Source organism: Sylvia atricapilla, chromosome 11 (genome assembly GCF_009819655.1).
Source record: "Sylvia atricapilla isolate bSylAtr1 chromosome 11, bSylAtr1.pri, whole genome shotgun sequence".
Taxonomy (NCBI): Eukaryota; Metazoa; Chordata; class Aves; order Passeriformes; family Sylviidae; genus Sylvia; species Sylvia atricapilla.
Window position 1 is genome coordinate 13,802,451 of NC_089150.1, and position 12,313 is coordinate 13,814,763.

General features: G+C 37.2%; 1 protein-coding gene across 2 annotated transcripts in view; it reads right to left on the reverse strand.

Annotated features, from left to right (window-relative positions):
- The window catches only part of CACNA2D3 (calcium voltage-gated channel auxiliary subunit alpha2delta 3), a 397,930-nt gene that overhangs the window by 132,195 nt on the left and 253,422 nt on the right, over positions 1-12,313 (reverse strand). For both annotated transcript variants that reach the window (XR_010744448.1, XM_066326744.1), the window contains exon 13: positions 6,286-6,419. Coding sequence is in view for 1 of the 2 variants with exons in the window: in XM_066326744.1 (XP_066182841.1) it covers positions 6,286-6,419 (134 nt within the window). In the remaining variant the exon portion in view is untranslated. The remainder of the gene's footprint in view (positions 1-6,285; positions 6,420-12,313) is intronic.

Sequence of the window (12,313 nt, forward strand, 5' to 3'; positions counted from 1 at the left end):
CATTTCCTGGGCTACTTTCTGCTTTTCTCCCATATCAGAACCTTCAAAAGACCACTGAGATCTGCAGGAGCACAGCTTGAAGAACCTTATTTCATGAACAAGCCTACCTGATGGAAGGCCTGATATCCATGCACGGGATTTTCCTTACCTAACCTAATTCACTCCAATGTCAAAGCAAGAAAAGGAAGTTCCCATGGGAACTTCAGAGGCGCTTGGAGGTGATGACATTCTCTGATAGAGAGTTGTAAATTCTTAGAGATTAAGAGATGCTGGCAACAAAGGGAAGGTTAAAGCATGTAACCAAATCTAAAGTGGGATTGGAAAAAGGCAACACAGATTTCTAGTTCTTAGTGTATTAAAAAAAAAAAAGTATTGTGTGCAGATTTTCTTATCTCAGCTGCTGATTAATGATACTTGCTGACATTCAGTTCTGCAGTGATTACTATTTACTTACTTTAGATATATCTGGACATTCTGAACACACTGATGCATTTTAATGCCTACCAGTACTGCAATCTAGAAGTTACTTTTTTGAAATAGAGGCCTTTACTGTTATAGAAATGCTAAATATACCTACTTATTATAATAGCACAATTAACTTGTGCCACCGAAACTATTTGAAGATCTCTCTGGGAATAGAAACTAGTGAAAATGGGTACAATTTTATTTTTGTAGTTTGTTACTTCATAAAAGCTCTTCTGTGCATTGAACAAAGAAAACTGTGTGAATGAAAGAAGCACTAAAGAGAATTTTAATACCTCACCAGAAAGTCCTGGACAGAAAAATATGCCCAGCGTAACAGCTTTCTGTCTGGAGGATCTTCTTTTATATCTCTGTTCATATATATTTATAGATAGATAGATAGATAGATAGATAGATAGATAGATAGCACCTCTCTGGTTCATAATTCTCCTCTGTCAGAAGAACTGTATCCTAGAATTTAAATTTTCACGGACAAAACATTTGGAGTCTGATGTGACAGTTGAGAGGCATGAGCTGCCTATAATTGCTGCTGGATTTCTACAAAGAGCTTGGATCAGAGTAAAAAGTATGCCTACACAGTACCTGATTTTTTTTAAGGATGAAGAAGAATAAATTGATTTTTTTTTACCACATATGTAATAATGTAATTGTAACACCCATTATAAGCATTTTAGAAATAGCTACTAAAGGCTTTGCTTTGTGGAGCTATCTCAATTTATTGCCCATAAGGAGAAATAAGGTTCTTGGTTGCCTTTCTGGGACAGCATCAATCTCTTGATCAGGAAATACTTTCAAGTTTTACCTCCTTCAAAAAAAGAAAGAAATGAGGGAAATATATTTCTATTTACAAACACACACGTACAACAGTAACTGTAGAACTGAACTAGAATGGAACTAAAAGCCATAAGGGAATGTATGTCTGTGCTAATGTGGGGATAATGCAAATGAAGAATCAACACATGGTACTCTAACACCGAAGGAAATTACAAAGAGCAAAAGCACTCACCATTCATATGATGACAAACCATGACCTGTAATGACTCAGAACACTGCTGTTTAAAATGAACTCTTAAATTCTGGAGCATCAGACAGTCATCACAAAATACTCAGTGAAACAGTAATTTGCTCTTTTTAAGCAAAGAACTCAGACTGGAAATGGAACAGAGACAACGTGGTAATGTTTGCCTGAATCTGCTCACAGCTGGAGACCAACAGCCTGGAGATGAACTCAACAGCACATCAGACCCAGAGGATGTATTCAGGTACACTACTGAGAAACAAATCCCACCAGGAAGAGTTAACAGAGGCCCAAGTAAGTCCAGTCGGGCAGCCCAATAGACAGATTCTCAATCACAAGCTTTTAAACAGTGGGAACTATACCATACCAAACTACACCAAACAGGGGCCATACCCGTCTTTTTTTATTTCCTACAGGAATAAAAGGTAATATTTCATCACATTCCAAATGTGACTATAAGAATGAGTAAAGGGCTTCTGTGGTCTACAGATGATTATCCACAATACCAAGAGATGACCTCTAGGTATTGCTGCACTTGAATATTCTAATGCCCAGCCCATATTCCTTTTCCTTCCAAAATATTCACTTTTATTGACTCGCTGTAGATACATGCTGAAAAGTTGTTGACTACTTTAAAACTCTTGCCTTCCTGAAATACTGTAATAGTTTTAGAATTCTTTTCTGTTTACATTTGAAAGCTATCACTTTGAAATTTCCTTTTTTTAAAGCATTCACTAGGATTATTTTATTTTCAGAACCATCACATGCTTGTGGGCCTTAGCAATGTTGAAGGACTGATATCAGATCCAAGTGTGACCCATTTTCAAGCAGAACAGTTATGTTGAGACTGTTCTATAGGAGTGATGTCCAATTCTCACTGTCTATGGGCCTACATATCCCATCTGCAACCTTTGGAGCTATTCCTACAGCATCTCTGCGTTGTACAGCTGAACAGGAACAGGCAGCAAGACAATTTCTTCTCCTGTTAAATTCCACGTGATCCCTCACCTTTGACAGCCCAAACACCCTTTCTCACAGAATTCCATAGATCCAGCAAAGCTCACCCACTTGTACTGTGTATCAGACTGCTGAGTAGAGAAGCACAAATGGAAAAAAGAACAAGTTGAAGGAAAGGTGTGGAATTTGGAATCAGGGGACTCTGAATCAGAAGATGGGAAGCTGGCTGGTACATATCACATACTTCAATTCCAACATTTTAGCCTGAAGTTATTTGCAGCACTTGAGCTACTGGGCTTTACAGGCATTCCAAACTATTTTGAAGCTAACTTTAGAATTAGCCCAGGATAATCCTCTAAAGACTGTTTCCTGAATACCAGAACCAAGTACAACCAGTTCTGTTCCCCATAGAACTAAATTTAATTTTTTTCAGAAATCTGTTGTTTCCCCAAGAGCCAATAACACTTCTTAAAATTGTATCGCTCCTATGACAAAAGTCCTGGTTTTGAAAGAAATGAGACTTTACACAGTGATAACCACGTTTCCAAGATGAAATCCTGGGTTTAAAGGAAATAAATACAAAAAAAATTCTGATGGAGGGTAACTAAAAATGACCGTAGAAGGTGACTGGTTACCTCTTCAGAAAGACAGGAAACACTGGGGAGAGAAGAAAGTCTAGGGACAGGAAAGAGGAGTCACCAGAGAGGCCTTGTCTCAGTCCAGACTGTGCCAAAGGACACAGCCCTGACACACATAAAGGTTGTTCCACGTCATGCTTTCTGCAGATGACATCTTGCCAGGGATTTCCACTTCTATAAAAGTCATATTTTTTTCTAATAGTATGTGAAGCTCCTCAGAGTGCCAAAGCCATGTTGAAGAGGCAGCTGTATGAACATTTTGCAGACATCCTCTTACAGGAAAGTTGAGCAGACACAGGACTTAGATGCTTTGTTTTAGTAGCAAAATTCTTCTGGGACTATTTCTAAACAGTATCAAACACTTTAATGAACTAACTTCTGGCTTTCACAGATGACTTTGTCCTGCACAATTACTGGATGAGAACAGTCTGGAGTGACAGGGGAAGTATTTTGTACCTTAAGACTATTACTGTCCAGCTTCTTTCTGTCTGGATCCTAGAATGTTCCAGCCTAATGTTGCTTGCTCAGAAACAGCACAGCTGGCCAATGAGCTCAGCTGTTTGGTGAGAAGGGAACAGGGAAGAATATTCCATGCTGTTAGGGCACAGTGACACTGAGTGCAACCATGTAAATGCAGCCCTGGGAATTTAACCCTGGCTGTTCAGACACTGCTGGCTAATAAGAACATTTAAGCTATCTGTAAATACACAATTATTTCCAACTGGGAAAGGTCCAAGCAGCAGCCACACAAACTGTCTCTGAAAAACAACAAGTTATGGGATGGAGAGGATTATTTTAACAGCACTTCCAATGTCAAAGCACTAGAGATGGCCAAGGAAACAGTCACTGAACATAGCACTCAGGCAGCTTTAGCTGGGGCAAGCCTGGTTTGGTAAAAGGTTCCCTTCATTCCTATTTTCAAGTTTTGTATGTGACTATCCTAATTTATCCTGTTCCTTTGCCTGTTTTTTTATTGTTGTTGTTGTTGTTTTGGTGTGTTTTTTGTTGCTGTTTTGTTTTGCTTTTGATTTTGTTTTTGGTTTTTTTGTTTGGTTGGTTGGTTGGGGTTTTTTTGGTTTTTTTCGGGAGGGAGTGTGAGCAGAATGATGGATGAGGGAGGAAAAAGGTAGTTTGCAACTAAGGAGATCTTGGTATTTTATTTTTCTGATCTTTTCTTACAGAATCCAACCCATTAGGGTCTGAATGGAGCTTTCATACACTTAAAACATATGTGTGCATGTATGTACATGAGTGCACGTGTGTGTGTGTGTTGTATGTTCACAGTGACATCGATTAGTTTAGTCAGGAGAGTAGGAAAACAAGAGAAAATAAAGAGAAGAACCTGGAAGTGTTTTGATTGCATCAAAAGACCTTTTGTTTGGATTTAAGCAGTTCTATGATTCAAGACTGTAACAGCTCCATTGTCTTTGATTTTCCGGTTTTCTCAAGATTCCCTCTCTACACTCCCTCTAGTGTTCTTAAATTCACTTGCATTTACTCACCCCTGCTGTATTCACTTAGCATTTCACACAACATTAAGTTGTTAATTTCCCTTAGCTTTTCCATAACCTACAGGAGAATCATTGAAAGTTAGACTAATTTTTGTGAGTATTTTTCTCCCTGCAAAGATCGAGGAAATACAGATTTACAGGCAAAAGTAAGAGTAAAGTCTCAAATTAATTCTGACACAGCAATTTTTACTTTGTTGGTGGGTAGAGGGGATGACTTGGTATTGAGGAAGGAGGAAGATTTTGTTTGCAATCCTTTAAATGGACGATTCACAGGCAAAAGAAGAGAGTTGCACCAGGACATCACTTACCTGAATGTCTTCCTGCTACTCCCTTTAGCAAATACACAAACTCCCTTCAACATTCACACTGATTATTTCAAGTGTTTAAAAAAAGAGTGAATGAGAACAAGATTTTCCTGGTCATCTCCCCATTTCGTGGGATGCCCTGAAGGCACAGTAATAACACATATTTTTTGTTCATCTTATCTTATAGTTCAATAAAAGAAAGAGAACAAAGGGGAGACTTTGGATTAAAACATTATTTTTTAAAAGGACACAGAGATAAGTTAACTCCCTCTAAAGCAATTAACTTTTTGTTTCTCCTTTATAACTGCAGTTTAAGTATTTATTTTACATTACCCATGTAATGAAGACCAGAAAAGGCTTAAGCAATTGTGAAAAAAAAAAAATTAAATAAAAGCTCTACTCCCAGGGTGGTTTTGTATAGATTTAAGACTGAACCATCTAGCAGCAACAGAGACTCAAAACAAACAAAACCCACCAAATAACAGAGTGAAGCTGGTGAAATTTTCCCACCTTACCCATCAAGTAAAAATTTAAAACATAAAGAAAGAAACATCTGTGTCATGAGTAATTTCTGATAGTCTATCCATTATATTAAATACTTGGCATCTCCTGTACTAAATGGCAGACATTTGTAAAAACTCTTATTCTGTGGATAATATACTAACCAAAAATTTTAATCAGAACAAAGGAAATGTAATTTAAAAAACAAAATAGATAAAACTCTATTGGAGACCAATCCATGAAAATCAACAACCTTTACCTGCAAATCTGATGATTTACCACACATCCTACAGAAGAATCACAAGAGCTCAGTCACTGCATAACAGAAAGTTGTGCTTTAACTCTAATATTTCACAAGGATGTCAAGTTAAAATTGGATATTTATGACAATTATTTTAACATATCACCCATTCAATACACTTTAAAAGGCAGGATCTTCTCAATATTCTTCCCCAAGATATCCCAGTTGACCCCTGGATGTTTACTTGCCTTTCTACACTAAAAATATTGATTCTTGTCAATCTGTGTGTTTATACCCACATATTCATTGACATGTTTTAAAACATACCGAAAAAAATTTAACTGAATATAATTAATATCTGTTCAATACTCATTTTTGATTAATGAAAGAAATGTAGGCTCAGACATCATAAACTTCAAAATTGTTCTGTAACTTATGTTTGTTTCAGTATTTTCTATGTAATTACAACATATAAAAATCAGCTAAAGTTCAGTAATGTTGAATTATTTGCTTGTAGCATAAAGATACCAAGTCCCAATTCTTACACTGAGTTAGCACATTCCAGCAACAGAAAGCAGATTCATGATGAGTGTTTCTACCAGAGTATTTTGGCTTTGTCATGCAGACTTACAGTGCTGTCAATGTATGCTTCAGTCCACACTACGTCGTGCTCCTGGTCAATGACCTTTGGTCGGCTGAGAACATGGAGATATTCCATAACGTTCTCTTGCACATCAGCCAAGGTAGAGATCTGAGTGAAAAACCCTGTGAAAACACACAGATCCAAGTTATAAACCAGAGAGAACAAATAAAGGAAGTTTTCAGGAAGAAGTATGGTGTGGTTTATGTCTGTCATGTTTTTTGCTTATTTCCAAAGGAAAAAATACAAAAGAGGAATGTTTCATCAGAAGCAGCCTCAAACAGTAATAACTGGTGAAAACAGATGTCTGTGAAACCTTTGGCCAGCCCTCAAGGACAGGATTTCCAACACTGCTATGACCCACTGCACTGTCTGTACTTAACTTTGATTTCAAGACTTTGATTTTTTTTTTTAATTTAATGGTTTGGGCTTTCTTCTTTTAATGTTGTCTGCTTTAAAATATAGAACTGGCATTATCTTTGTCCAACTAAATCTCATACCCTTTTTCCCATTTCAGGAAACACAATGGAGTAGAACTACAGTAACAGAATGGTCGTTGCACATGTTCTGAAATACTCATCCCTACACAATGTGACTGAAATTAAAAAAGCAATATGTAATTTTAAAAAATGGCAGGTCACAAAAAATGTAGACTGCAACCAGAATTGTTTGGTTAGGTGATCACAGCCTGGTTAATCCTTGAAAGCATTTCTTCCAACCTGACAGCATTGAGAACAGCAGAAGCCTCAGCTATTTGAGCTGTCACCACTCCCTTTTCAAGTGCTTAGATGTCAAGTATCTTTATACATCACAACCTTGGCATCTAGAGTCCACATCATGCAAGAGTGATGAAGGACTGACAAATTTCAAGGCTAAAATTTCATCAGGCCTTATTTAAATGCATCACTTGCCTTCATTTACTTTCCGTTAATGAGAAAAGACCAACATGAAAGAGGCTTCACTGCAATTTTAATCATTTGACAAGATCACAGCTTCTGTGGGGCTGCAATATTAGGCTTTATTAAGCTTCAGCAGAAAACGTGGCAGCTCCAAACAACTTCTGAGCTGTGTTTTTGTAGATGGGACCAATTTTGGCAAGACAGTAAAGGTGGTCTGTCTGAATCTAGAACTTTCCGAATTAATACATCAGCCCATAATTCAAACGCTACAAAATGGATGTTTCTGCATGAATTTTATCTATGTGTTAATTAAGGCACAGTGAAAGAACAGGCTTTATAGTAGAGATCTATAAAATTAAACAAGTCATAGTAGTAGACTAATGCATATTTTCAACTTGATAATAAAACGGAGAAGTGCTCCATTGTTTGTGGATTTTTTTAATTAATTTGATTATAGTATGGCCTCAAATGTTCCTAGTATGGCATTCTTACTCATAGTATAGTATTTATACTGTTAACATATTCAATATTCTGCTCAAGGAATTTTATTTATTTGGTATATTATTTTTTCTATTAAATCCAGTATTGTGTGTGGACAATACTACCACACATAATATTAAAGTTTATCCCATGCTTCTGAACAGGGCTATTATTTGTCTAAAGGTTCTAAGAGCTTTTTCAGCCATGGAATAAAATGACTGACAAAAGTTTAATTAGGAAACTTGTACTTGAAAAAGCAGAATCCTATGTTTAAGAAAAAAAAATCCCAAAATATAGTGTACTTTCTTGGATCAGTAGAAGACTCATGAGAAAAGCAACATATATGTTACTTTTTCTGAAATGCTTCCTGTTCCCATTCTGGGACCTCAAAGAATGGGTTTCTCTGTTGTGTGAGTAATGAGCAACATTTCAGTATTTGGTCCTTTTAATTTGGTGAAAATGTCAATACATAGTCAAAGTATGTCTATTGGCCAACTATTCACATAGAGAATCTCATAAATTGTATATAAACACATGTACATGTACACACTGTGGCTTATAAGGCTTTTAATCAGGGATCCAAAATACTTCACAACGGTGTGGATCACTCATTTTGCAGATAGGCTCTACATTTTCCTAAAGCAGTTCAGAGTGACTGGATTTTGATGTGCCTCTTTTCAGAATTGCATTTGAAGCAGAGATCTGTTAGCACAGAGCAGTACCCAGTGAACAATATCATCTCACCTGCTCTCAGATACTTAGTACACATGAGCATATTATGTGATATATATAATTTACATATATATAGAAAGTGATATAATGTCTGAAAAGTCAGAGGAGATTAAGTACTTGAAAAAGTTTATATTGTATCTAAGGTGATAGAAAAGGCTTTTTAAATCAAGTAGCACTTTGTTACCCATACACTTTAGAATCAGTTAACTCTTTTTATTATCATACTTCACTAAAATCAAAACATTAAAGACTCATGCCTATGCCTGGAAATCTCTTTAATCACAGCCTATAAATTACCTCTGAGATAAAGAATGCATTGCTGTAAAATGAGCATCCTTTTTGTCTCCCAAAATGTTTTTATGTCACAATTTCAAGCAAAAAAATTTAGCTAGATTACTGAAACAAAAGGAAAAAATAAACAAAACAGAATTCAATTTGAAACACTTCAGTATTGTGCCATACAGGTTTATACATGTTACAAGACACTGGTACTGCTGCATTTTCTTCTTTCAGCAGAAGAAGGTGGACCGGGTACAGCCAGTGTGAGCAGAGACACCTATTTGAGCACTTATTTGAAGGTATTCTTCATAAGATGCATTACTTTTGGTATTTCTCTTTCAGTATTTATGAGAATGTTGCCATAATATAACTTTAAAAGAAATTTAAAAGAAATTTCCAGGCACCATGTTCATTTCTTGTAGTATTGCAAACCGTATGTCCAAACTGCACAATAGAGAAAAACAGGTTTTTGCCTAATTTCTTAAGACTAAAGCAGTCTAAACCAGCCTAAGACTAAAACAGCCTAAAAACTTTCCTCAGACAGTAAGTCTGAATTAATTTTGTATAATCTTAGTAAAGAAATAAAGGTTTCAAAGACAAGTGAAAATACTTGTTGATCTTCTCCTAATGGGAAAACCTGACCAAAAGTTACTACATTATAGCTAGGAACAACATTAGGTAACATGGATTTAGTTATTTTTAAATTTAATTTTAGTTTTTTTGACGATTCATGTGTCTCTAGCTATATGTAACTCATAAGAATTACCTTCCTACACTGCTGAGTTTACATCTCTCACCTAGAGATCAGAGATGCACCATGGAATTAAAACCCTCACTGCTCCTACAGCCAGGTTGAATCACCACACAAAGCCTTGGGCAGAAGTCCTTGGCCACAGCTGCTGAGGCCATGTCAGCAAGAGCAGCAAACCCATGCTTCAGTTTTTGCATTCCACCACCACTTCTCAGTTCCCTGGTGTGTGAATTATGCCACCTCAGAGCCCCCTCACAGTCAGCACTACCTTTTTTTTCCTCCTCAGCAGGAAAAAACTCATGAAGGAAATGGGTAAGATTTGGTAATGACAAGCATGAGAGATGTATAATAACGTGGTAAAAGACAGACACTTAGGCTCTGCATGTGGGCTGCCTTTCCCCATTACACAGCCCCTGCATGTTTGCCTTGTTTTTCTCTAAAATGTCCTCCATTAGACTGATAACTTTTCAAAATGCCTCCGACTGATTTTTACATGGAGCGCAGCCCTTTTCGTTTCCTGGGCAGTGTGCAAAAGAGATGCAATACTCTTGCAACTAATAAAACAGCAGAATTTAAAAATCCTCTGGGTGAGGACTAAGGAGTGAATTCATTGTTTCAGTGCAGCTGGAAAGCTCCCGTGGAGGTTCCCCGTTCCCCCACAGGAGGCCCCAGGAGCAGGTGAACAGCTCTGGAGCTGGCTGCCTGCCACCCCGGAGCCCCAGCGCACGAGGGCTGGGGTCATGCTAATAACGGGAATGGATGTGATGGGGCTTCCTGCACAGAGCTCTCCTCTGCTGATACAATAGTCTGGAAACTGCTCCAGCTGGGGCACAACCTGCCTCAGGGCTCATCTGTCCTCTGCCTGAGCTGCAGCCACTATCAGCTCTCCCATTCGAGAAGCATTTTTCTTTCTCTACATCGCTTTCTCAGCTTCAGCTCCTTTCTACTGATGAATCCAACCCTTTGTCCATTTTATAATATGCCAACCACGGTGATGACCAGGACAAAATGTTTAAAAAACCAAGTTAGTAAAACAGATGCTGTCAAATTGCTACCGCAATAGTGATTTTTACTGAGGAAAAGAAAATATTCCCAGTTGTTTTGTTAGCAAGTAAGGCATTAACTCGCAGCTTTATCTCTACAGCTTTCTGCTGGAGGTGATGCTCAGGGAAAAGCAGTGCCTGTCACTTCTTAGTTCTAGATGTTACTGCTAACATCTGGCATATGCACAATAAGCACTAGGAAATTTTCACCTTTGTTCACTTCAGCATCTTAGTAAGTCTTGTTTTCCTTAATGTGCACTTGCTTATGATACAGAAGAGTAAATCACTGCAAATTTCACAAACCCCTCTAGAGGGATTTGGGGGATCTTGAATATTTTAATGTATTTAAAATGGTTTGGTGTTTTGCTTCATTAAGCAAGCTCCCTCTAGATATACCCTACTTATGGGGGAAATGTACCAGAAACGGGGGTTTTTCAAGGTTTCACAATCAGAACTAAGAAGCTAAGGAAGTTTTGCAAGGTGGTGTGAATTTCGCCTGTGACCTGTTTTAAAGGAAAGGGCTGCTGGGCACAGTCCAGTCAGCTGGAAACCCTGCAAACAGCCTTCATCTATGCTGTGCTTCTAAGAGGAAAATCACTGCAAGGAAAATTGATTTTAGGGTCATTCACCCTCAGTGACAACAACATATTTTGGCCCACCCACACAAGGAGTAAACTGCAGTCCTGCTATTCAGCCAGTCTTTAGCCCAGCTTTACTACACTCCTCATCTATTGTGCTGTAATCCTTCATTTCACTGAAATAAAACGGACAAGCTGTAAGTGAAAACTGCAAGGAAGACTCTAAATCTGAACTGTCTGACCATGACATGCTGTTTCCAATTGTGATTTTCAAAGCTGAAAAGAAATATTTAATTAATGATTAGAGGTAGAAGATTTTTACATTATAAGCTATCAGAGAGCAGGTATTGTAACTATTAAACTGAGAGGGAAATAAATTTATAGAAGTAACAGTCATTAAGCTGTTTAGTTGATTCATATGAGTATGACTGACTCAAAGCAATGGCTCTGAAAAGAACAAAGTAGTCCTGAAGAATGACAAAGGTGACCACTATTCCCCTCTGGGAATAAGGAAGACGTGGACCAGATGATCTGCTAAGGCAGCCTCCATTGCCTGGTCCTAATTTCTGAGTTGCTGTACTTAGATCTTTATGAATTTGTGGAGCTGGGCTAAAAAAGTTAAAAGATTTTGTTGATTAAATTGTCTTCAAAAAAAGATGCTTCAAAGGATTCTTATACTATTATTTAAACTAAATTATGGTGTAATATTAGCTGATTAAGACAAGACTTCAAACTGAGTAATTTCCATCAGCTGGACATAACAGTAGTTAAAGAAATAATGACTAAATGGATAGCACCTGATGCAATTCATCATAATGTAATGTGGCACAATGGAAAAAAAAGACTTTTTTTTTTTTTTTTTTTTTTAAAGAGGAAAGAAAAAGGAAAACCTGAAGATTAATTGGGGTTTGGGGCTATTTTTTTCCTGAATCATTCCTGCTCATACTAGTCAATCCTTTTACTGCAGCATCTCAGCATCTTAAATGTTTTAATGCTGTTTTCCTTAAAGGATATAAACCAGTTTTTTTCAATTACACTGTCAGTTCCTCAAGGGACAGGATGTCTGGTGTTTTACATACCATTCCTAACTCAACAGGACTTGTACCCAAAGTTCTTAGAAACCAAACTCACTCTGAGTAGTAACAGACAGAAGAGAACAAATGCTTTGAAATTAGTTCGTTCTCTGAACAAAAATTTAAGGCCACATAGTTTAAAGCTTCATACATATTTTAAGAAAGAAAATTTCAAATTGGGTTT